Raw genomic sequence first — 24,866 nt, 5'->3', positions numbered from 1 at the left:
CATAGATGTTTGAGCTAATTATAAAAACTAATCATCCTGGAAGAACTCTTAATACTTGATTATCTTAAGTATTCTCTTTGCAGCCTATCACTATGCCACCAGGTTCTTTGCCTCCTTCAATGAAACCAACCCCTTTTCTTTATATCACAGCAGAGAGAGAGAGAGACATGTGAGGTTGATCGAGGGAGAGGAGGATAGGTATCCATCGATGGGAGAAAAGCTCGTTACTTTAGGCATATATTGGCTACGTACGTACGATTCCCAAGCAAATGAACCAGTGGCTTCTTCTGCAACTGTGTGACCCGACCCGAGTCCAAACCTTCATCACAGTTTGTGATTTCTGGAAAAGCATGCACGGTGCTGACCGGTGACCTAAAAGACCGTTATTAAAGAATCTATCTTATACCGTCACTTTCACTTTGTCCTCCTCTTTGGATCCATTATTGGTTGATTAGTAATAGCTAATCGCCGTCCTAATTATTCATTGTCTCGGGAAGATGATGGAGATCAATGCTAATATGCTTTGGCTAGACACTAGCTAGCATGGACTAGTGATGTGTAGCTACCTAATTAGGATGGCGATTAACTATATATCTAACTAATTCACCAAATCCACCCGCTATTAAGCTAGCTAGCTAGCTCTAATGAAAATTATTCCTTTCATTTTGATTAATATTCTAAATCTAATGCTAACTATCCTATACATAGAACCTCAGACTGTGACGGAAAATAACACTATATAAAGCTCTATGGTACTAGAAATGTGCATGTCATCAAATTCAGTTAGTTATAAAACATTTTGTATAAAATATCAAATGGCGAATCAAATGAACGGTTTGAAACTTTGAATTGAATAAGTATTGCACATGTTATACGTACTCAGTCTGCATGAACCTATAACACATCCTAGGACCAAAATGAAAACAAAAGAACAATATAGTCCTGGTACGTACAGGAAATATCGATCTGGTCCATGCCAGTGATATGATGTAAGAATTTACAAATTCATGTTAGATATATTTGTTCAATTCTCATTATATATGCAATGTACGTGATGATAGAGATAATTGTACAAAGAACGACCCTAGTATATATTTGAGAACGCACATTGAAATTTTTTGGTTTTTTTTTTCTCTTTTGGTATCTACTCATTATGAATTATCAATTTTATGTTATATATACTTCATTTGATGTTACACATGCCTGACGCTTGCTAGATCATATAATTGAGTAGACATGAAATAATATGAGGTTTGTGATATCACTGATGTAGATATGTAAAAGCATGTTAATTTGGCGAGAAAATAAGTGATAAACTCATCATTCAAGTCCCTTTTTCATATAAACCCACACCCTTTTCTTTTTTTAATCTACACCCAAAACATATATCAACCTTCTTTATAAAGTTTTTTCTATAATTGATATATTTAAATTATTTATTTGAGTTCACGTTTTCACCCTTTTAGATGTAAATGGAAAATATCTCCATAAACATAATTATTACAAGTTTGTAGTTAAAACATGCAATATTTATAAACATTAATGTTTGTATAAATTAAATTTTCAATTTGGTAAATCAGTCTTATATTAAAAAAATTGCCCTTAAAAAACTGCCAATTTGTCCCTTTTTTTTCATTACAAGGCTATCAAATTATGTTTTTCAGGATGGTTTTACATTCTTTCCTATTCAATTGTGTTTTTTTTTCTTTCTTCTAATTGTCTACTTTCCCTTTTTCCAAGATATGTTAGAACTCACACTCTCTACCTATATAACTCACACTTCCTAACTTAAGGGGAATGATCATACACAACAGAATATGTACCTATGTGGAAAAGATAATTTACCTATACGCAAGGAAGAATTTACACATCCCACAAAATTAACCTATTGAATAGACGATACGTACTTATTCCATAGGATCCTACTATATGTACTTACCTATGTAATAGGTACGTAACTTAGAGGTACCCACACTCTCTACCTATATAACCCACACTTCCTACCTTAGAGGTAGAATCCTATACAACATAAGATTTATCTCCGCGGAAATGATAATTAACATATATGCAAGGAACAATCTACACATGCAACAATCAACACATCCCACAAAATTAACCTACTGAATAAAAGTTACGTACATGTTCCATAGGAAAAAAAAACCATTAAGTAAGTACCCTACCTTGAAAAACCACATCCCTTCCATGTTCAACCCTCACACACTTTTATCTACCACACATATACAACAACTAATTTCCCAGGTAGAATACACTTAATAGTAGATTCAACTCAACAATGACACACATATGCATATTTAACATAACTCAAATTTGAGTCATATCATATAGTCAAGGGTCTAAATATCGGTTATCATGGTTGTATCGATTGAGGGAAAAAAAGATATATCGAGGATATATCTGAATTATCAGATTTGCTCATTTTAGTTAATATTAATATATTTCGGGGTTGTACTAAATAAACTTGGGAAAATAAAAATATTTAGATGTTTTGACAATGAAAATACATAAATAGACAAATAGTACTAAAATAAATATAGGTATCTAAAAAATCGATTGAGATGGACATTGATCATAAACTCTCTCATCATCGGACTCGAACTCAAGCTCATCATCTCCATTACCTTCATCTTCATCTTCTGATGCAAAATCATCTTCATAAAGATCCCGTACTTCCCGGAGTTCACTATCCACTTCGGATGCTTCTTGTTGCATTTCCATATCTTCAATAACATTATTTTCAACAAGCCAGTATTGTGCTTCTCTAGGTTCTATAGCAAGTAAAACCTATTTTCCTATATTCTTCCTTCGGTTTTTGTTGATAATCTTGGAATTGAATTGAACATACACCAACTTGCTCATCCTTGTGGCATCTAGTCTATTCCTTTTCTTTGTGTGTATACCTTGAAATCTGCTTCAATTTCTCTCACACCCAGATGAGCTTGTAGACAAAGAAAGAATCATTATTGCCATTTTTTGTAAATGTGGCACATCATTTCCATAAGTGTACCACCATGCAACTATAATAAATTGAAACTAGCTTAGGACATCTATATATATATATATATATATAGCTCTAATGGAAATAAAATATTTCTAATGGAAAGACAAAAAATATAATTCAAGTTGGAATTTAAACAATATAAGTATATAACATAGAGTTTAAACAAAAAAACATACCCGGATCAAAGTCTTTTGTGGCGCATCCCAATTTAGCCAAATTTTCTCCCCAAACACACCTTCTTTGTTTCTATACTTAGGCAACTCAACGTTCATGAGGGTTCTTGGGATTGGTCATCATCGGGAAAGAAGTGCTCGGTACAACAAATACATGACATCCTTATTCAAACATATGCCTTCATATTTGAAGAAGTAATAAGGGTTCAAGAAGTAAGCCGCCAAGTGCAATGAACCATCAAGTCGATCACGAGCTTTTAAATCCATATCTCTAAGATTGAAGCATAATTTGCCTCTTGATTGTTGTATACTTCTTTGATCTCCTTTCTTGCTTTTTGTAGCTCTCTATATAGGAAACCCATTGAAGGTCTTTTATCTCCATCACCTACTGCCTATTACCTACTTCCTACTGCCTACTGCCTACTGCCTATACAACCTACTGTCTACACAACATACAAGTACACAACATACAAGTATACAACCTACAACGGAAAAGAAAGAACTGTAATTGAGGCCATACTAATTTTCCAAAGGACAGAGAACTGTGTACTCTAATTTTTCAACCTTGTTTTTCAAGCTTCGTTGTTAATGGCTTAATTCTGAGCATTTACAATTTACAGATTACAAAGTGATACACTACACGGTTCGACAATCTACTAACACAACTACACAAGCCATTTATACATCCCCATAGTCCAAATAACTAGAATCATAGGTTCTTCGGTTCTTGATGATAAACCAGAAATCAATAATCATACATTCAGCTACACAACCTACACATCCGAGTTCCTTATATCCAACTAATCCAAGAATCAAAGATATAATTCACAAACAACAGAATATACACTCAAGCATCTAAGGGGTTCCAACCGCATAAATTAACAACAAGCCCAAGTAAACAAATTGATTGTGTGATTGAAACCCAGAACGATATGAAGAAAATTTACTTGTTGGCCTATTACGAAACCGCGCAAGTGAAGAAGGCGAGATGGCGATGGCGACGGCTCTCTTCTCGGAATCGGATTCCAACGGTGAGGTGAGGCGAGCTTCCTTCTTCTTTTCGTCGAGTTCTTCTTCTCTTCTTAGATGAAGGCTGAAGCAGAGTTCCAGATCGAAACCTCGAAGGTCGATAATGAAGGCGAGATGGCGACGACGGATTTTGATTTCAATGTTGCATCAAACGACGTCGTTTTATAAGAAAAAAACTTACCGATATATCGGGGTCAATATCGAGTCAAACTAATATATCGCCGTTGACCGATAAATTTTGACCTAGATGCCCTTATCGTATCAGATTCGAAATATCGGCGATATATCCGATATTTCGAACACTGACTATAGCACATGAATCACATAACAACAAAACACCACAAACACAGACAACTCATATAATTGGAAAATTAATACCCACCAAGCAGATCAAAGAAAAACAAACTGGAATAAAACAGATGGAGAAGTTGTCGACAAAACAACGCTACTCACCAAATGAGTGATCTATTTATATCACGGATATCATGAATAAAAGTGGAGATACTGATTGACAACCCCCTACTTAGATTCATATGAGGAGATTACATAACCTCAAGATCCCTCTATATTGATTTTTGTTGCTCTGAGCATATTATTAATATATGAGAATGAAATCAATATCAAGTGCTACAATCAAGGACTAGATATTGAATTTAGTTTACTTATTCATAGTCGGGTTTGGAAAAATGGCAGATGTTTCAATCATGCGCAACATGTCGTTTCTGAGTTTTATGGTATTTGTATTTAGTTAGTGGCACATCTAGTAAATACCACCAATATAAGATTATCTTATTCAAGTCTAAATTATTTTTTAAAATAAAAAAATCCAACCTAATAAATAGGTTGGGTGTAATTCTAAGATATGGGTTTAATTTAAAGTTGGTCTAACAGTTCTGATTCCCCTAATTTGGCGGTAAGAAGGCTGATGGCTAATTAACTATTTATGAGCTATAAGGCATTGAACTTGTGATTTATGATCTTCATTGGTCTAATTGTTATCTAAATATTTGAATCATGGATATCTAGGGTTGAATCATCCACATATATGGGGTGTTTCAAAATTGCCCGATCGATGTAGACGTTTGATCTGAATGTTTATGAATGATATAACAGAGTGTTAAGAGGCGAGATCTAACGGAAAAACATGACAATTGCGTCATCCAAATGCGCATTGCTTTATCCCCGGAATTATTCTTCTATAATTGCTGATCGAAAGATCGATCTAAAACGTGAAAAGAAATGAATATTAGGTGGACTGCATGCATGTTGGGAATTTCATGCCTTTCACGTTTGGATATTTTTGAAATTATGCTTCGCAGTTAATCTAGGTTTCTTTTTTATCAAAGGTTTTAATCTAGGTTTCTTAATTTGCATGAGACTAGCTAGAGAGGACTAACAATGGAATATAATACGAGTGAGAATAAAGGATTAAACCATTAACCAATAAGCCTTCCTACTATCTGACAAATGTGCCAACTATACTTGTTGTATTCACATGTCTTAACATGTTCCCCGGCCTTATTTTGTTTCTGAAAAACTTTTTTTGATATTGAATCATATCTAATGTTAGAATGTGACAACCACGAGAGTCCATAATACCGAACTTAAGAAATCCTATCAGTCACAAATGTAAAAGAATAATATTCATCTAAACTCTAAAGGAGATCGACGCAACTGGCTAGGGATGCTTTCTCACATTGCCGTCATCTTATGTAGTTAGTTTGAATTCTCATTTTAAAAATGTACTGTTAAATGTACTCGACAAATATCTAAGTAGACTCAGCATACCTTTTGCACCCATTAAATATCTATTGCACCTTCAATTTTCCAATACTACCATTCACTTGTTAAACACACTAAAATTGAGTCTCTCGACTCTCTCCTTTGAATTTTGTTGGGTTCATTCAATTGTTCTCATTTGATCACTGGGTTGTCTGGGTATGATAAATTCTCGATTGAATTTGTGGAAGACAAGGTTGTTATGTTCAATTTTTCAACTTGATTGACTTTATGAGATATATGTTAATTCATATAGTAATTCTGCTAGAAATTACTTGGTTCTTTCTGTCGTTGATTTTCTGACAATTGAATAACAATATTCAATGGAGGACAATTGCTTTTTGGAGTACAATAAGATATCGTTTTCTACCTTCACCTCAAAATCTTTCTTTGAAACTTCCATTATCCATGCTAGAGAAGCTCTAGGAAAACCCATTCTGGTCCAAATTATACATACCCAAAGCCCCAATTAGATGTCTTTAACATATACCTATTACCTACACTGGAGAAATTTTTTTTTGTGTGTTTTGCCTGGGTTCATAAAAATGGTATTGTGGGAAAATTTGTAATATTTTAAATTTGATGGGTCTACTTAAATATTTACTAGTTACATTTAGTAACGCCGTTTAAAAATCATATCTATAGAATTTAAAATTAATCATTGAATTAATGTACGTGTAGATTATAATCTTGGTGATTCGATATTACATGCATGTAAACTAAATTATTGAGTGACTAGATTGTAATTGGTGCTCTTATATAATTAAAGTTAAATATTGAATGGCAACATTATAAACTTCGTGATGGATCGATCATCATCTTGCGTAGTGTTTATTTGCATGTCTTTCGTGACAACAATATTGATTCGCAAGATTTCTGTGCTCACCTATCTTGGTCCCGATGGTTCCGTTCTTCGCTCAGCGCTTAGCTCATTTTTTTACTCCGACTATTATTCTTTAGGGCATGATCATATATATGCAGCCATTTTGGTTCTATCGATCAGAAGGTGGATTAGTCCATAAGTACAAGCTAGTATTCTTTAGTTTGATGTAAATTGCCACGGGCATGCATTTCATATAGTGAGGTCTAAATACTAGGTAGAATCATTCACGTAGCTAAGAAAATCAGGCCTGACTTCGAACGTATAGAATAAATGTCATACTTTTCACCTCCTTCAATTACGGGTGCAAAAATACAAGAAACTGATCTAAGAAAGGAGATAGATATGAGATGCAGTTAGCCTTGGAGCTAGAAATGGACCATACTATGACATACATGGATAACGTGAACAAATGTCCATGTGGGTAAGCAGCTTCAAGTCCTCAACAGTAGTCTCCAGTCAAGTCATCCTGCGTCAGAATCCCATCACCAGTTTTCATGATTGATTCAGCATTCCCATGAATCCATTTCTTCCAATCAGACAGTTCTGCAGAAACCTAAAATTTGTACATTTCCTCTGCCAAACCATATGGGGTGACTGAAGGGATCAGAGTATTAGCATTATAATATGAATAAGAAGGAACCCCTAGCTCATCGATTATAATATCTTACAATTAGATATTAGTCATAGCAGAAAAGAGGCCAGATGCTTATCTAGGGCTTGATCGTATTGTTCATATAAATGTGGAAAATGCAGTGAGTTGTGAATATTTCTGACGCATTTGAGATCATTAAGATATAGAGGGCTTTGGTTGTAAGGATTAAGGAATGTGTGCTGGAGAGGGGGGTCGGTGAGAGAACATGGGAGCTCTCAGGTTTGGAAACTGTGCGTCGTTTCTGCCTTACCATATTCATGTAACTAGGGCATGGGAAATTGAGAAGCATTGGCTAAGGCTAGTCACCCACTTTGATTCAATTTATAAAGACTATATATTGTCACATCAGGCGGATGTAATATTACAGTATATATAGAACTCCAGCTCGGAATTGTATCATCTTACCACATTCGTGTAACGAAAACTTGGGCATGGGAAATTTAGATAATTACCTAATTAAGCTTAGCTACGCCCCAGTTTGATTCATGATCAATCTATAGAAAATATGATGTCACATCAGGTGGATGTATTAGAAACTATATAATGCTCGAGATTGAAACAATTCGATCACCTATTACTTAAGGCCTCTAAAGTCCAATGACGATTAGAAAAGAGCTCTTCATTACTTTTCACCAATCTGCATATATGCAATTAGAAAAGAAGAAGGACAGCAAGTGCGATTGTGGAAGAGAGGGGAAGCGCTGTGCAGATCTGGTTGCATGTGGTGTATGAAAAAATAGGAGAACAAATAAGAAGAAGAAATATAAAGGTAAAATATACGACTGAGAAGTGAGAACTACCTGCAATTCATCTCAATCTCATCTATTTCTTCAAAAAATAATTGTAAGAGCAGTGAAGACACGACAAGTGACTCAATGCATGAGGGAGATATCAGTTAGTTGGCACTTAGGCCTGTATGATATGAGATACCGATCAAACGGGAAATGATAGCTAGCCATCTAACTAGGATGTAGAGGAGTACAGAGATCCATAGTAATAGAGCCAAGGGGGATCACATGGAGCAACCAGAAAGGCCATGGGGTCTTTAAGCTTCACCCTTAAGACAATACACATGGGGTGGCAGCAAACTCAATCAGTAAACCTGACCCCCATCGTTTTGATGATTGCTAGAGCATGGATTTGAACCACCACTGGTACCCTACTTTTATAATTTGTACTTATCATTATATCATTGAGCCTGGTATAACTCCAAAAGCCTAGCTCCTGTGATTGGAAATTTAGGGAAGCTATAGCTTCCAGTCAAGGATTGTCCAGTTCCGATTATACAGGAAAAGGAACATCATGCATGCAGAACCCTTCAAACCCAGGTTCCACACTCAACGGCGGAACTAAAAATAAAAAATAGGTAAGACTGATTAATAATTGTGTATTATTGAATAATAACGGGCAGCATGAGCTGTGTACAGGGGCAGCAGGGGGGTCGCAGGGGCTGCAGGGTAGGGCTGCGTGCGGGGCTGCGGTGGTAGCAGCAGGGGGGCTGCAGCGGCGGCGAGCAGGAGGTGCGCCGACGAAGAGATGCCGGAGGCCGAAGACGACGGCTGTCGGCGGAGGAGAAGAGAGAAAAAAAAATTATATGGCTCTAAAAGTTCAGGGTTTTAGGGCAAAGTGCGTGATAACGTGTTTCAGGATAAAATAATTGTGTATTATTAAATGATATGAGGGTATGTATATAGGCATTACAAAACCACAATCTCGTAGGATTCGGAGTCATAATCTATTACGGAGATGCTAATCTATCTCCTAACATGAAACCTATTAGGTTAAGACACACATAAGGATAAAATAATAATTCTCGCAGAATAATATAGATTTATTAAAATAAAATAGTAAACAGAGTTGTAAAATATAAGAATAGAGAAAAAAATAAAAAATGAAAAGAACTGAGAATGAGGAAAAATAAACATGAATGAAAAAGAAAAGTGGGAATTAAACCCAGGACAACCGTGTACTTGCACTCGGCCTTTACCCAATTCCACCGCCTAACTTCAATATGATTAACACATATACTAGATTATATTTGAGAACGATTTTTGACTGGGTTATAGCACTAGCCTACAAGCCCGCCAAGTGATTCGGACTGGTTCCCGCCCCTGGCTCGGTTGGTGCACATACTGTGTACGTACGTTAATATATACAACGTTTACAAAATGAGATAAAAGAGAAGCACAGAGAGTTAGAGACCCAGGGCTCAAAGTTGACAATAAACCAACAATAAATTAAGTATGATCATAAACCTATGCGTATGATCATTTGATGTAATACGTTGGGTATTAGTCCGGCCCTCCCTAATAAAGACTTTCTTAATTAATGTTTGGGTAAATTCCTCTTATGGTACTTGATGTTTAGCTACTTGGACAATTTGTTACCTTATGTATAAAAACGGACATTTGGTACCTAAAGTTCTCAAATTTAGGTCATTTTGGTACTTATGCCAATTTTGACAATATTTTCAGGGTTATTTCCGTTATCTTATCTCTATTTTACTTCATTTTTTTCATAATCCCTTCCAATTGCCTCTAAATTATCACTAAAAATTTGATAACTCATCCACTTAGTATATGTGATGATTTACGTATATAATTTTTCATAATGTAGCTATCAATCTAAATTAATTTTAATTATAAGTAATTTAAAAATTATATTTTAATAAAAAAATTATAATTGCATAAAGACAATTTATTTTGTTTACAAAAAATAATTAGGATACAATAAGTATATTAAGAAAATTTTTTTTTTGATATATGCGAAGTATATGCTAAGTGGAACAGAAGTATCAATTTAATTATCTTTAAAGAGGCCACAATTATAAGAAGAAATGAAGAAAAATGTGAATTTAATGAGTTTAGGACTAGAATGATGAAAATAACCCTAAAAAATATGATCAAAATTGAGAGAGGTATCAAAATGACTTACAAATGAGAACTTCAGGTACCAAATTGTCCGCTTTCATACATCAAGTACCAAATTATTCAAGTAGCCATACTTTAAATACCATATAAGCATTTAACCCTTAATGTTTATATATAGCCTTCTTGCTCCGTAATAGCTCGACTGTGATAACTGTCGATCCTCAGCAGAGACCAAACTTCCACTAGTTATCGATCATATATAGTTTATTCTTTTTTCACAATCGCCGATCAGATGTCATAAAAATCCCTGAGTCTGTGGAAGCCAGTGAGGCTAGTGAAGAGGGATTCTTTTGCTACAGTTGTTTGTGCTTCTTATGCATGTGTTTTTGGAATAATTTATTGAATATCTTATGAACAATTTGGTGTATATTGTTATATAGTAATGGTCAATCAACTTCGCATAATCAAGTAAAGCAACCGTTCAAACATTATATGTTCATATTTCGCATCTATCATTTGCATAGGTGGATTTATATATGTTTTTAGTATTCCTAAATCAATTGGCCGAACATTTCACTCAATATATTAATTATCTATAAAAATGACCCTCTCGTACAATTTACAACACTAGCTAGCTTATATATAGTATATATGCGTCCAGACCCCATAGATAGTTCAGTGAACATCTTATGTGCATCCTGTAAATGATACAATACAGTTCTTGTCCACTGCTAGCTACAGTGCTACATATATATATATAATTGTATTGACTGCCCTCCGAATAGAGCTAAAAGCTAATTAGATTTATATAATATCTATAGATGTAAGAATGTATCACCAGTTCACCACACGCATAAATGATCATAAGAGCTAGAGTTTGACAAAGAGCAAATAAGCGCCCATGAATTGATTGATATACCAAGATTTGCGGTCTGATGCCATTTGTATGTAAACATTAACTTGAGGGTTATGTCCCTATTTGTTGTGGTTGAAGAGTAGATGGCATTTAATTAGGGAGCGCAGGGTATTATAATTTTGATTTATATATCAGTTTCTTAAATTCATCTGATCGAACTGGTTTTTTCCAGTGAGCTTTGTTTAAGTTTCAGCAGCAACCTTGTCACAACAGAATCAAAGGGGTATAGCTGATACCATTTTTAATCCAAGAGTGAACTGTAACAGCTAGCTTGCTTGACTAATTAAGTTTAAGCTCTTCAGTCGAGATGAAGTACTCTCATATATACCATAATTTTATGATATATCGATCCATTGAGGCATTACAAACAGTTTTATTGCACCTCGATCGATCATATGTATTAATGTATAGGCTGTCTTGCGTAAAATACAGACCCAATTAATTAAGGGGACGTACATGCATTGGATTACGTACTGATAAGATCGACCAACTTATTCTGCACCGCTGACTATACATGCATGCATGAGATCCTATTTCACGTACTTTATATAAGTCTGTCTATAATCACAAGTTCATTTAACAAGTATGATTTTCTTGTAATTGAGAGAAACATGTATAAATAAGACAAGTATTCCATGCATAATACAAGATATACTATGCAACTTGAGTCTCTTTTCCTTCTGAGAGTCCATTTTCAGAAGTTTGCTCGTTCGGTATGTTTCCCCCAACAAATTGGCAACTGCTTTTGGCCTCGGTGATACATTACTTCAAACACAATCTAAAATACTAATATTACATTTTCACATAGTATACATGCATGCATTTGTTGCCTGTACGTTTTTACCTCTCTTTGTTATTGTTGCTGTATTTTTACTTTTATTTTTGACTTGATCCCCTCACATTATCAATTTAGTTTGCAATGATCATCACTACACCTCTTTTTAATTTTTGTTAAACATTGATCTATTTTGAGAATGGTAAAAATATATTAAGCATTTTCCATGGTTCAACAAAAATATTTGTGGACGTCGATTGTCGCCTTCAGCTTGCATTGGATCTGCCATTGATGCAACTATCCTACCCTGCTCACTAGCTTGAATTAAAGCAACCCAAGTTGGCATCAATGCATACTATCAAAGAGGTTGATCAGATGGTCAAGGTTAGTACTATATAAGTATATATTCTCATGTAAGTTGCAGATTTCGGAACAAGTACAACAAGTTGATTTTTACAAACCACGAGATTTAACAGGATAATCATAGTTTACAGAATACTTAACAGGCCATCTCTGAAAAGGATAACGGTAATAGTCACATTTCACCTGTATTATAAGAAATCTCTTCGGATTTGACGGCATAGATGCATTTGATCAAATACCGAGATACAAATAGCTCGGTTATCAATATGTTTATATTTATAAACATGTGTTAATGTATGTACGCGCGTATATAGCTAGGAACACATTTTCCCTAAACAGAAGCGAATACCCTGGAGAATTATTTAACGTACGATGGGATTCTGAGCCTCTTTGCTGAGATAAGTAATTTTACCGTTGCTCGGAAAACCAAACATATTATTCAAAATGGGAGATGCAGGAGAGATATTAATGAAGAGCAGAGACCCCGAAATAATGTATGTTTAAGTTGGGATTGGGCGCTCATATCATGACATTACTATAATTGCTAACAAATACGTGCATTGCGTAAAATGCAAGGTGTTGAGTATGGAGTGGCATATTAATTTGCACATCACCAAATGATTGTGGTTACTATTACTTGTCCACCATGAATCGGGAAACATAAAAAACGTGATGAGACAAATGTGAATTTACAATCACGGCGTTTTATTAATTAATTTTTTAAAATAATTTGATATTTACTAGGGCCTTCTAGGGTGCATAGGCAAATCCGCAAATCCACAAAACTATTAACAATATGTAGGTTTATACAACTAGGTCGTAAAGTTATATCGGTATAGATATAGGAGTAAATTAATTGATTGTGTATATATACTATTTATGTATCACACAAGTATGTACGGTATTTACATCATTTCATAATTACATTAAAATGTACAGTGTAACCTCATCTTTCTCTCTATGTGTTATTTACATTGTCTGCATTTCTATTAGACCATGATTTTCTAACAAAATGCATTCCGCTGTTTCAATCTTTTTAATGTTCGATTAACAAAATACATTGAGAAATTTGCTTATACATACGTGATAAATTTTACATCAAATCAAAGCAAATGGTGAGAAGAGGTAGCACAATGAATCTTTAGCTAAATGGGCAAACGGATCAGATTAAGAAAAACCAAAGGACTATCACGTAAAAGCTTCCATTTGTGACTGCCCTACATGCTACAAACCTTTTACGATTTGCATCAAACAACTTCCACCCTGCTCGATCATTATTGTCACTTAGACAATCGGGAAAGAAATGATTTCAATTCCATGTAGCGTGCTCTCTCGCATGACAGCTTATACCAAACAGAACACCAACGTGGTTATCTTCCTGGGTTTTTCATGTCACTGTTCATACGGAAACGAAACCTATGTGTCAATGATCCTTCCATGCAATGATGATTTGATTTGATAGCACTACTCGTCTTTAACCATGAAACAGAGAAACAAAGAAGAAGAATGTTGAATGTTCATCCCTTTCGATACTACCCTGCAGCTTCAAACATCCCAAGCGGTCAGCGGTGCGCCATGTCGTTACTATACCTGCTCTCATACACGTGGCCATCAGCATCGAAACGTCATGTCGTCGTCTTCCTCCTAGCAGCTGTCCTCTGCCCCTTTGATTCCTTTCTTGGCTTCTCCCAAAAACCGCAGTCGACGTACTAGTCCGGAATCCCTGTGCCATTACGTGGCCGCTCCTCCACCTGTCCTCCACGTGGCTTCTCCTCCAGCAGGACCCCGTCACAAGGCCGTTTTGGCACTACCTCCACCCCCGTTCTAGGTTCTCGCCGCCGTGGAAGTGCTACAGTAATTCCACTAGATTTTAATCTCGTGGCGCGCGTCGCGATCGATATTCTTTTATACGACCCACTCACAGTAGTGGATCAGATCAACGGCCTTGATTGGACGGTCAAACCCGGTCAAAGATCACCCGGATCGAGGGAAGTGGAAAGTAGGTGCATGCATTGCCCACGGAGAGACCCAGGTGCGGGTCCATCTTCAGGTCCGTGAACTCCTCCTGCAGACAAGTCCTCACTTCTCAAAAAATATTATTTATATTACAAATTTCGACCCCCGCCCTTAACCGGGGAGGGCAAGACCGTCAAAACACCTGTCCGAAAAGGACACGCTAGGAATTTATTAAAAGAGCAGGGGCAGATAGTGGAATTTAGTCATATTAGAGCTCCCTTTATTATAAGACTCCGCCTGGCGTTCCATTAACTCCGCCAACCCCTTTAAAAAGAACCAGAAAAGCGGGAGACGCACAGATAAAGGCGAGGTGGTCAGTCAGCGAGAGAGAGAGAGAGAGAGAGAGAGAGAGAGAGAGAGAGAGAGAGAGAGTTATGGAGGAATGTAAGATTGAATGGAGGTAAGTGAGGGAGTGAGAGATTAAGTTAAGGAGAGAGACGTTGAAGAAGAGAAGAGAAGAGAAGAGAAGAGTGAGATATATAAGTGCTATTTATAGTGTTGGGGAGAAAATGACGACTGGGATAGTGCAAGAACAGAAGCTTGATAAACACATTGAGAAACAGATGGGGTGCATGGCCGGCTTTCTTCAGATCTTCGATCGCCACCAGATTCTCAACGGCAAACGCCTCTACTCCACCAAACGCCTCCCTCCCTCCGCCGTGAGTTTTTTTTTTTGAATAAAACTTATCATTCCTCCTATTATTTGATCAATGTAGTTGATATGATTATTGATTTACTCTTGACTTTTCAGGCTGTGGTGGCGTCGTCGCCGGAGCCGTCGTCCAACGTGTTGCCGGAGATATCAAAAGAGCTGGAGATACAACCGCTACCGCAGAACAAACCCACGCCGTCGCCGGACAGAGGGAAGCAATATCCACCGGCGCCGGAGCTCCGATCCCCTCTGCCGGAGCCGCGGACGCCGACGTGCGAGTCACCATATCCGAAATCGCCGCTTCCACTCCCGGTCTTCGAATTCAAAGAAGGCACGAGGTCGGCGTGGAAGTTCACCAGAGACATGCCGAGGCTGTCGCTCGATAGCAGAGCCACCGTGGACGCGAAAGGAAGCCTGTACCCGAAGGAGATCAGAACCAACGCTGCAATATTGTCAGCCAACCGGTGCGTGAGCTCCGGCGATTCGGATGGAGACAAAAACAGCTCACCGAGTGTGATTGCGAGGCTAATGGGACTGGAACCATTGCCTCAATCGCAGTCGGAATCGAATCCTGAGCCGAGCAAGCTCCGGAGATCGGCCTCCGAGTCGAGAGTGAACAGAGATCTGTACCAGCCGCGGTTGTCGGAGAGCAATAATCATGTTCAGGCAAGGCAACCGCAGCAAGCAAATGTGAAGAGTACTATTTCCGGCAATGTAGGCAAAGAGGACCGGAGCTCCAATGGTAGACATGTGGATCCGAAATCGAAAGCGCAGAATAGGGGAATGGTGCAGAGGAAGAGCTTCTTTGATTCCGCGGACTTCTTCCCTGAACCAAAACAATCGATTTCGGTTTACGGCGAGATTGAGAAGCGGCTGAGGATGAGAGGCATTGATGAGCCGTCTAAAGATTTGGAGACATTGAAGCAAATCCTTGAAGCTCTACAGCTCAAAGGTCTTCTTCACTCGCGAAAAAAGTCGTCTCCACAAATCAACTCCCGGAATTTTGTGTACGACCGATTCTCGGAAACGACGCCGGTTGTGGTGATGAGGCCGTCCAGATCGCCGAGTTCCACTAACCGAGCCGCCAGATTTGGGAACGAGTCGCCGCCGTCGAGTTTCCGATCAAGAGCCGCAGCTCGCCGGAATGCCAGCCCCGGCGGCGAGACGTATCAGGCGGTGAGCCCGAGGCGTGACCGACCGGAGAATGTGCGGAGCCAAAGCAGAGGGAGAAGTGCGAGGCCGCCGACTAGAAGCGAAAATGGCGTCAGAAGTCCGAGCCGCAGAGCCCCATTAGTGATCGACACACATAGGAAAGGAAGTAGTAGTGATTCGGTAGAGCACAGGAGAGTCTCTCCGGTTCAATCTCCCAAGGTTAGTTCGAGACGGTCGGTCTCAGATCAACCCACGGCTAACCGATCACCGAGAGTCCGGAAACCAACGGCTGAGATGACGCCCAAGGAGGAAAGAATAACCATCCTTAGAGCAGAGGATGATTCATCCACAATGTCGGAGAGTAGCATCAGCACTTCTTCTCAAACCGACACTGAGGTAAACTCTTAAATTCCTAATGTAACTTTGTTTTCTTTTGAGTGGAACAAAGATCAGGCGATATTAGTTCCTCAAGATTTTATTAACGGAGTCGGTCGAATTTTAACCGCAGAGATGGAAAGTGGAGGAGTACAAAGAAGGGAGGAGTTTATTGGAGAGGTGTGACAAGCTACTACACAGCATAGCCGAGTTGCAACCGAGTCCGGTATCGGTTTTAGACTCATCGTTTTATAAGGAGGAATGTTCACCGTCGCCAGTGATGAAGCGCAGCATTGATTTCAAAGGTAATAGGGCCATTTTTGTTTCACTAAGCTGCTCTGTGTTTTGGACCCCTGGACTGGTCTTCCTTCCAGTTTCAGAGAAATTTTGATTGCTTACACAACGCATATTTTTTTAACTTAATGCTGACGTCTTAGGCCCCAACCTATTGAGGTTCCACTCTCTGCACCAGTCAATATATCTACTGAAGTCTTTACCACCCAATTAATCCTCTCCACGTCAGCCGGCTACCCCCAGCTCAGAAATTTATGCTTCATAAAATGTTGTATTTTCATGCGTGGTTGGTTTTGATTGCTTAGGTCTGAAATAAATAGGCAAATAGGCCCATGATACACTTTGTGATGGTGATGCTGGGAGTAGGGTGCTGGGAAAACGACAGCGTTTTCCGGTCGAGATCGAATTGATGAACCCTAACTGTATTCCATGAAAATGACCCCCCCCCCCCACTTGCAACTACATTTTCGACCATGAAGTTAAAGTTTTGAGTTTAATTGGGTTTTTGATGAAACAGGTGAGATGGAAGATATTTGGGGGCAAGCAATTTGCGGGAATGAGTCAGAATCTGACGACTGTGATTTCGTCTATGTTTCGGAGATTCTCCGGGCTTCGAATTACTTACCGGACGACTCCGACCACTTCTCATTGCTGGAGAAGCAGCAAGAGCTCAAGGGGAAGGACACTTCGAGAGTTTCGACACTGGAAAGGAGGCTGATCTTCGACATCATTAATGAAATCCTCGTCCGGAACCGGCAACTGCCGCCGTGGAAAGCAGTCTCGCGGCAGACTTCGGTGCCTGAAATCTGGTCGGAGTTTAGGAGAATCCGGGAGAGGGACGAATCGGAGGACTTGTTCGAGGTGATATGCGCGGTGTTGAAGAAGGACCTTGCGGGGGACGCAATAAACGGGTGGGGGGATTGCTCGGTGGAAATGTCCGACGCCATTCTGGACATTGAACGCCTCATTTTCAAGGACTTGATCGGAGAAGCGATCCGAGATTTGGCCTCTATTTCCCCGAACTCCGGTAGAGTCTCGGCACTCTGTCGGAAGTTGGTCTTCTGAAAACGGAGGGGAGAAGGGGACGGAAAGTTTCAATTTTCGCGCCTATTTTTTTTCTTTGAGATTAAAAATATGATGTTGTTTTAGCTTTTTTATGTCTCGATTAAAAAATTTGAGGGAAATGTTTGTCTATGTGCTTTAAAAAAAATAAGGCAAATCTAACGGTAACAACCTGTAAAAAAAATGTTTTTATTTTAATAGAATAGTTTCTCTGTTGGTTAAAAAATGGATGTGATGTGATCTACTCAAAGCAAAGCATGTGCATAAAAGAGGGGTGAAAGCCTGAAAAAGGGTCAATGTTTTCAGCGTTAAAGTGAGGATGGAATCATGTGTGATGTCTCCTAGAGTGAAGAGTTAAACATTCCATGGCTGCTCATGATGATCAGAGCACCCCAATTCTTGGCAAGTGCCCCTCAAATTTGGATCTTACATTATAAAAATCTGGAGTACGGGGAAGAAGAGATCATCATTATTGTGAAGCCAAGATTGCGCATGAATTTCTCTACTGAAAACACTGTGTTCATGATGAGTTGAATAGAGGTTAAAACAGAGGAAACCCTAAAACAGAAATTAAAAATGCGGACTGGTTTTGAAGTTTATGGAGGAAATAATTGTACCAGACCGTTATATTGGTCCGCTTTTGGTTTTTGAAAACCTAACTTGAGGACCAATTTAGTGATTTGATTCAATCTCTTATCTCAAATCTACCCCCTGTACACGTAATATGAGTTACATTTACCCCGGGATGGTAACTCACACTATAAAATTCAGTATGTACTTACCGTGTATTCGTAGTATTTCTTTTCACAACGTTAGACATGTAAGGCAAAACTCAACTTCAAATTTTATAATTCTCAACATACTTCCTTCGGTCCCGTCCACATAGAATTTAATGCTGGATACAGAGTTCATACGGAGTTCGGAATTGAAGTGGAAAATAAAATCAGATAGGCAACAGCAAACAGATTCTGATGCCCCAGCAGAGTATTTCAGACAGTAACAAGCAACAACTAGCAACTAACAAAATTATCGCAAAACACAGCTCTATTTATCATGTGTCTCCGTATCGTTGTTGTTCCCAACGTGCCACAGTGCAAACTTCAACGGTTCGATCAAACATGTCTTTTCAGAGAATGGTCCTCATCTTGATCTGGATCACCTTCACAATATGCGTCACTGTTCTTCGATCTCTTATTCAGCTACAGCTATAACTCTATAAGCCGCTCCCAATTATATATGTGTATGGACCATGTCGATCGAGATCAATCATACAAGTCAAACAGTTTAATGTTAAACTCTCCCTCTTTGTTTTTGCCTCGCAAAAATCATGCAAAACCCTATTCGGATTTGTAATTAGTTGCAGACAGATGCATGAGGAATGGTACCAGTGTGGTCCTATGGCTCTGGCTTTTATCTTTCATTTTGGTAGATTTTTCTCTAGCAATGCAGTAGGGCAGAACTAAAAGAAAGAAAAAGCTCAAACTTGGTGGGGTGTCTTGATAGATAAGGCGTACGTACTACAATCACCATGCCGCAGCTCCTTTCTCAACTTAGCGCAAACTAATATCTCGAATCATTGTATCTGTCTGGTTATATATGAACTCTGAATTGGCTTAATCACCTCATATAAATCCTACTAGTTATGGGAGTAATTATCGATTGTCTCTCTACCATAAGCAAGAAAGTTAGGCCAGCTATCACTATCTTTGATCTCATTCCATTAATCACTTTGGTCCATTCCTAAGTAGAGATCTTCAAAAGGCCAAAGGAGAAAAAACCAAAGGGGTTTCTAAAACAAGGGAACTAGGGAAGGATGGGAGTCTTAATTTGTCATCTCAAAAGGGCACAGGCTTATCTATGGTGATGGGTGCACTTGCATAGCCACATGCCCACACTCGTAATGTATAGGCCTTTTTTTTCTGTAACATATATTTCTCTTAATGGTGGATCATCTTATAATCAAACAAATTTAGTGACCACTTAGTACAAGATTACTTAGAATTTTGTCTGGGTAGGTAGTCATCATCAACCCCATCGTTGTCTCCTCCATAGGGGCCTTTGCCAGATGAAAGTTTTACTGGTTCTCTCAGAGTCTCAGTCGACATGACTTCATTATTGGTTCTCTCAGAGTCTCAGTGGACATGGCATGGAGTAGTACTAATCCAATTAATCAGATAAATTGAACGAGGGAACACATTGATGGGGAATCATCCACTATTGCTTCTCTAGTTTTATGTTGTGTATCTCTCATCTCAAAGTAATATAGCATTTGTCTCTAAAAACCTATGTCAGATGTTAAGGTAGTCGATCACCCACATGCACGATCATAATGTAGCTTAAGAACTTAGAAATGGGATCATCTTGAATTATATGTTTTGATGAAAACATAAACATTAAATAAGCTCATGTGCTATATACAAGGTAGAAAATAAAAATATTGAAATTTTCTTCAAGACTGTTTGAGCTTCAAGGAAAATGATATTAGTCACAACCGGTGCGATGTTTGCTTCTTTTTAGTCCATGTCCATTATAGTCCAGTTATATTGGCCCATACCCAAACAAGTTGGGTATTCTCCTTAATACATTTTCTAATTGCCTGCATAGGGTTTCTCCAACTTCTCACCTCAAAATCGAACTTTGAGGCTCAAATAGCAAAAGTTATACTTCCAGGGCATCAGAGATATACTCGGTGCTTCTTTTCATTGTTTCAGATGAGTATATTTGTAATTTTTAGTTTTTGAGATTTCTGGATGTGAAAGTTATTTGACGCAATTGTTTTCACTTTTCAACAATTAATGATCCGGAACCTCTAGGATAGCATAACGTAATTACGGGGTTCGTGAGTATATGGTAAGTTCGTAGAAATTGAATATGGAGGATATTTTATATGAGAAAGGCTTTAGCTTTGTGCAAACAATAGTTAATTTAATTTGAGCCAAGGTTGACAATATATAGTTTATTCTCATATAGGAAATTCCATTGATATGTGCATGTGTTTGAGTACTACTGAAAGCGGCCATTCCCATCGCAATGTTCATATGTTTTGTTCTTTAAGTCCTTAGAAGCATCAAAGTAGAAGTGTGTTTCTGAGAATTTCCTGAAAAATACTACAGAAACAGAAGACATATAATCTCCTTGCAGGTAGAAAAGTTTTCAAATTCATCACCAACCCTGACAATCGTTCATTCCTAATTGCCTATATTATGTTGATTCACATCTGAATGGAAAAATGAAGGGATCCAGTGAGTTGATCATTTTCTCTGATGGTTCAAAGTAGTATGTAGCATTTGGTCACTTTGGACCGAAGAGATTGAAGCTGAGTAAGAACTTGGTCACTTAGCAGCAAACTGAAGGTGGGAGACATTGCTGGGTCACCCTTGGTCTCTTTATACCCTACATTATATCATATTCAAAGCACTTGGTTCTCACAAGAAACCTGCTTGGCTACTTGGCTCTTCCATTAGGGTAAAATAGAAGGTGATGACTCTCGTCTCTTGAGATCATCATTTCATAATTGGAGACAAAAAACAGTTGATTTATAATGTCTTGTATGAAATAGTGCATCTGTCTGCTACATGACCGTTCCCTCTTTGTTCATTTCTCATTTTTTATTCGTATACACTCTCAAGTACTCAACTGTGATAATCAAATTTCTCGAGTTGACACCATAAACTCTCAGTTGCTTGTTCCAGCTGCAAGTTTCATGTAATATCAAATGTGCTTTGCAAAGAATTAGATATGCTGTTTGGTTTCGGGTTCAAAATTCCAGATGTCAATGGTCTGTAAATATATTCAACTGCTTGATGACCGACATGATTTACAATGTTTTTACCACTTCTGTGTTCAATTCTTAAACTCTGTTCAAGAAAATAAAAAAGGTATTACTTCCTGATTGCTTTGATGATATTTAAACAGCTGCAGTCACAAACCAATAAATTGTGCCCACTTTTGCCTTGGATAGCCTTCCCATGGGATCTAATTGGAGCAGTTACTGTGCCTTTGTTTTACTTTGCCTGCAATAGATATGTGTGTAAGATATTATCTATACATGGATCTGTCTTATAGAAAACTACCTAGTTCTACTTCTAGCTAGTACTGTGATTTTTTTTTCTTTCTTTTATTTCATGTTAAAGCTCTTTTAAGCCTTCCCATGGTAAACGTGGTTTAAATGACGCTGCATAGAGTAGTATGATAGGTAGTAAACAATATAGGTTTTGATGTATTACATAGTTTGAAGCATGGTTGCTTGAGTGCTGGATCATTGAGTAGCTCCGGAGGCTCCTCTCCGAATATCATCTGGCAGCTCATATCATCAAAATCTGCAATATTGGACAATAGGATACAATTACATAAACATTCCTGAAGTGGGATTTGACCACCCAGACATCCTATTACTAATCTTGGATTAATATTTGGAATATCATATATGAGGGATACGTATAGATGACTGGCCTCACTGGGAAGAAGGGTTCTGTTTTAGCTCAGTACTCAATCATGCTAGTATTCTGTATTGTTAATTTATGGCTAGGAGTTAACTAATATAAGAATTTCATCTTTTAAGTTTATACGCTACAAATTAATCGATATGTTTCTAGGGTCCCTCTAATCAGAATTGGGTTGGTCAACTTGCAGTTTTGCACCCATTGTGGGTTTATTCATGGACCCTCCATTGAAGTTTTGAGGATGGCCCTCCTCCACAAATAAAGTGCAGAAGGTACTATTAGTTCTTTTCCCTTTTTGTTTGATCTATTAATCAAGCTTTGTATACTAAATTTTCCTTTAAGAGGAACTTCATATGTTTCCTGTTTAGTTATGTCATCAGTGCATCACTGCATATAAGCATATACTTACTTGGGACCATGTTGACTGGCATTCCCAGTGTATCCTTTATAAAGCTTTGAGATGGCATCTTACACATGTTAATACACATCCCTACACAGTTAGTTTCCTCCAAGAACCTGCAAATTTGTTGCAGAATACAGTAGAACAGATTAGGACACTTTTTAAACTCTGATGATGGGTGCTGACGCTTGATTGAAACTTCGAAGATAATTTGTTTACTTCGTGATAATTATGATGACTATGAATTTGGTAATGATGGTAATGAAGAAGAAAGGAGTCCAGACTAGCAAAATGCCACAATTATTGGCTTAGATTGTTTTCAGGCATCAAAAATCTTAGGTAGGTGAAGTAGGACTCCCTTTTCGAGTTAAAGTATATGGCTTGGCCGCTTGGGAAATTGAAGGGTGAATCTAGCTAAAACTGATTACCTGCATTTTGGTATGTGGACTACATTTTTCTCTTTGCTTCCATTGAACTCTGATTCCCTCACCTTGAATAATGATCAAGTAGTTAGAATTCCACAAGTAGATTCACCCTAAATTCGTATTACCACGCACACTAATCTACTCTAATAATTACCTCCACAGCTATCTCTAAAAAAATTGTAAGATACCAGTGCATAGCAAATTTCTTGAATATATTCCAAGTGATGAGGTATAAAAGACGTATAGGTTTCATATGCTTACCTCACATGGTCCTACGAGCCAGGCGAAGAAGATGGTGGTAAAGACGGCGAAGTATTCCCTTGCAAATTTTGATTCTGGTAGTAATGCTTTAATCTGTCCATGGAAATATGCAATACATTAATAATAATATTAATATGTCATAATCTCTCTCAGCCACTTATGACATATGGAATGTTAGACAGATTCTTAGAGCTGTTGCTAAAATGTCACTGGTTTTCGTTGCAGCAATCATTGTATAATCCGTCACAATGTCTCTCACCACTTGATTTGTAGAGTTTCTATATTTTCTAACATTAAATCTTGCTAAACAAAGTTGCTTTTCTACTGTTCTCCTACCATGCTAACCTCTAATTTAAAACAGTAAGTGGATGATCAATATATTTGTTTTTCTGATTTTCATGAGGGAACAAAAAAAAGATATGAAGGTAATATAATCATGGTAGTTTTGAAAACAGAAAAGGAACAGAAATGAATATCAATAATGAAAACTGATTTTGTTCTGAACATACCAGGGATAGTATTGGCCTTGGAAATGCATTCTGAAGAGCTTGAACTACTATTTCTCTTTGTTTTTCAGGATTAAAGTTTCGCGACGCAGCACTAGCTGCCTCTACCAAGCTTTCAAATCCACTCTTGCTGTTTCTCAACCCTGCAAAAACAGTGAGTTATGTCATTTCCGATACTCTTAGAGGCGTCAGTGGTATTTGTTATAGTTCTTGTGTAGAATATGTCTAAATGAAAACCTGATGAAGCTTGGACATTGTGAGACAGATGATCAATGGCCAGTTTATCAAACCAGTTATCACTATAGATACTTTTCCGTTCTGCTGCACCATCAGCTGGTCTTATACTGCTTTTATCCGCCTCTATGTTTATAATATCTGCCGGAGTTGAAAGCACTGCGACGATCGTAGAGCGCCTCAGCTTATGATGAGCGTGCATATGCCTTTGGTGAGGCAGACTTGCAGCAAAGCTCCTGCTTCGTAAGAAATGTGATGCTTCCATTATATGACAGTGACAAAAGACAGGAAAGAAGCGGTTGAGAATGGACTGGTTTATGCAAATTGTGGAGAAAAAGAAACGAAGGGTAATGAGAACAAAGAATGCATGGTGGGGATTTTAAAGGAAGCTCTTGCCACAGATCCTGTAGTTTTGGAATCTTGCCTACACAAAAATCCTGCATAACCAATGGTGGGTTGGAAGATGCCCTTTTGGCTATGCATCTTTGTTTGTATCGGCCTGTTTGGAATTTTTGCTTAGCTCATAATTCCAGTTTCAACTACAATTAGGACACCTGCACACTAAACACAAAATATAACTAAGCAAAT

At 37.9% G+C, this 24,866-nt stretch overlaps 2 protein-coding genes across 2 annotated transcripts; one reads left to right on the top strand and one right to left on the bottom strand.

Moving 5' to 3' along the window:
* Positions 1-14,932: 14,932 nt before the first annotated feature.
* LOC126783082 (protein LONGIFOLIA 1) lies at positions 14,933-18,177 on the top strand. The gene is made up of 4 exons (XM_050508476.1): positions 14,933-15,134; positions 15,227-16,675; positions 16,788-16,959; positions 17,466-18,177. Exons 1-4 carry the CDS (start codon positions 14,985-14,987, stop codon positions 18,011-18,013), a joined length of 2,319 nt encoding a protein of 772 aa, XP_050364433.1. The 5' UTR covers positions 14,933-14,984; the 3' UTR covers positions 18,014-18,177.
* A 3,565-nt stretch (positions 18,178-21,742) lies between these two features.
* On the bottom strand, positions 21,743-24,597 carry LOC126785319 (beta-carotene isomerase D27, chloroplastic-like). The gene is made up of 7 exons (XM_050510964.1): positions 24,282-24,597; positions 24,048-24,187; positions 23,539-23,631; positions 23,281-23,342; positions 22,862-22,968; positions 22,237-22,329; positions 21,743-22,023 (listed from the first exon to the last, which is right to left on the bottom strand). Exons 1-7 carry the CDS (start codon positions 24,541-24,543, stop codon positions 21,986-21,988), a joined length of 795 nt encoding a protein of 264 aa, XP_050366921.1. The 5' UTR covers positions 24,544-24,597; the 3' UTR covers positions 21,743-21,985.
* Between the last annotated feature and the right edge of the window lie 269 nt (positions 24,598-24,866).

This window comes from Argentina anserina, chromosome 2, assembly GCF_933775445.1.
Source record: "Argentina anserina chromosome 2, drPotAnse1.1, whole genome shotgun sequence".
Taxonomy (NCBI): Eukaryota; Viridiplantae; Streptophyta; class Magnoliopsida; order Rosales; family Rosaceae; genus Argentina; species Argentina anserina.
Note: the sequence above shows the minus strand (reverse complement) of the source record. Positions and strands in the feature narration are given on the sequence as shown.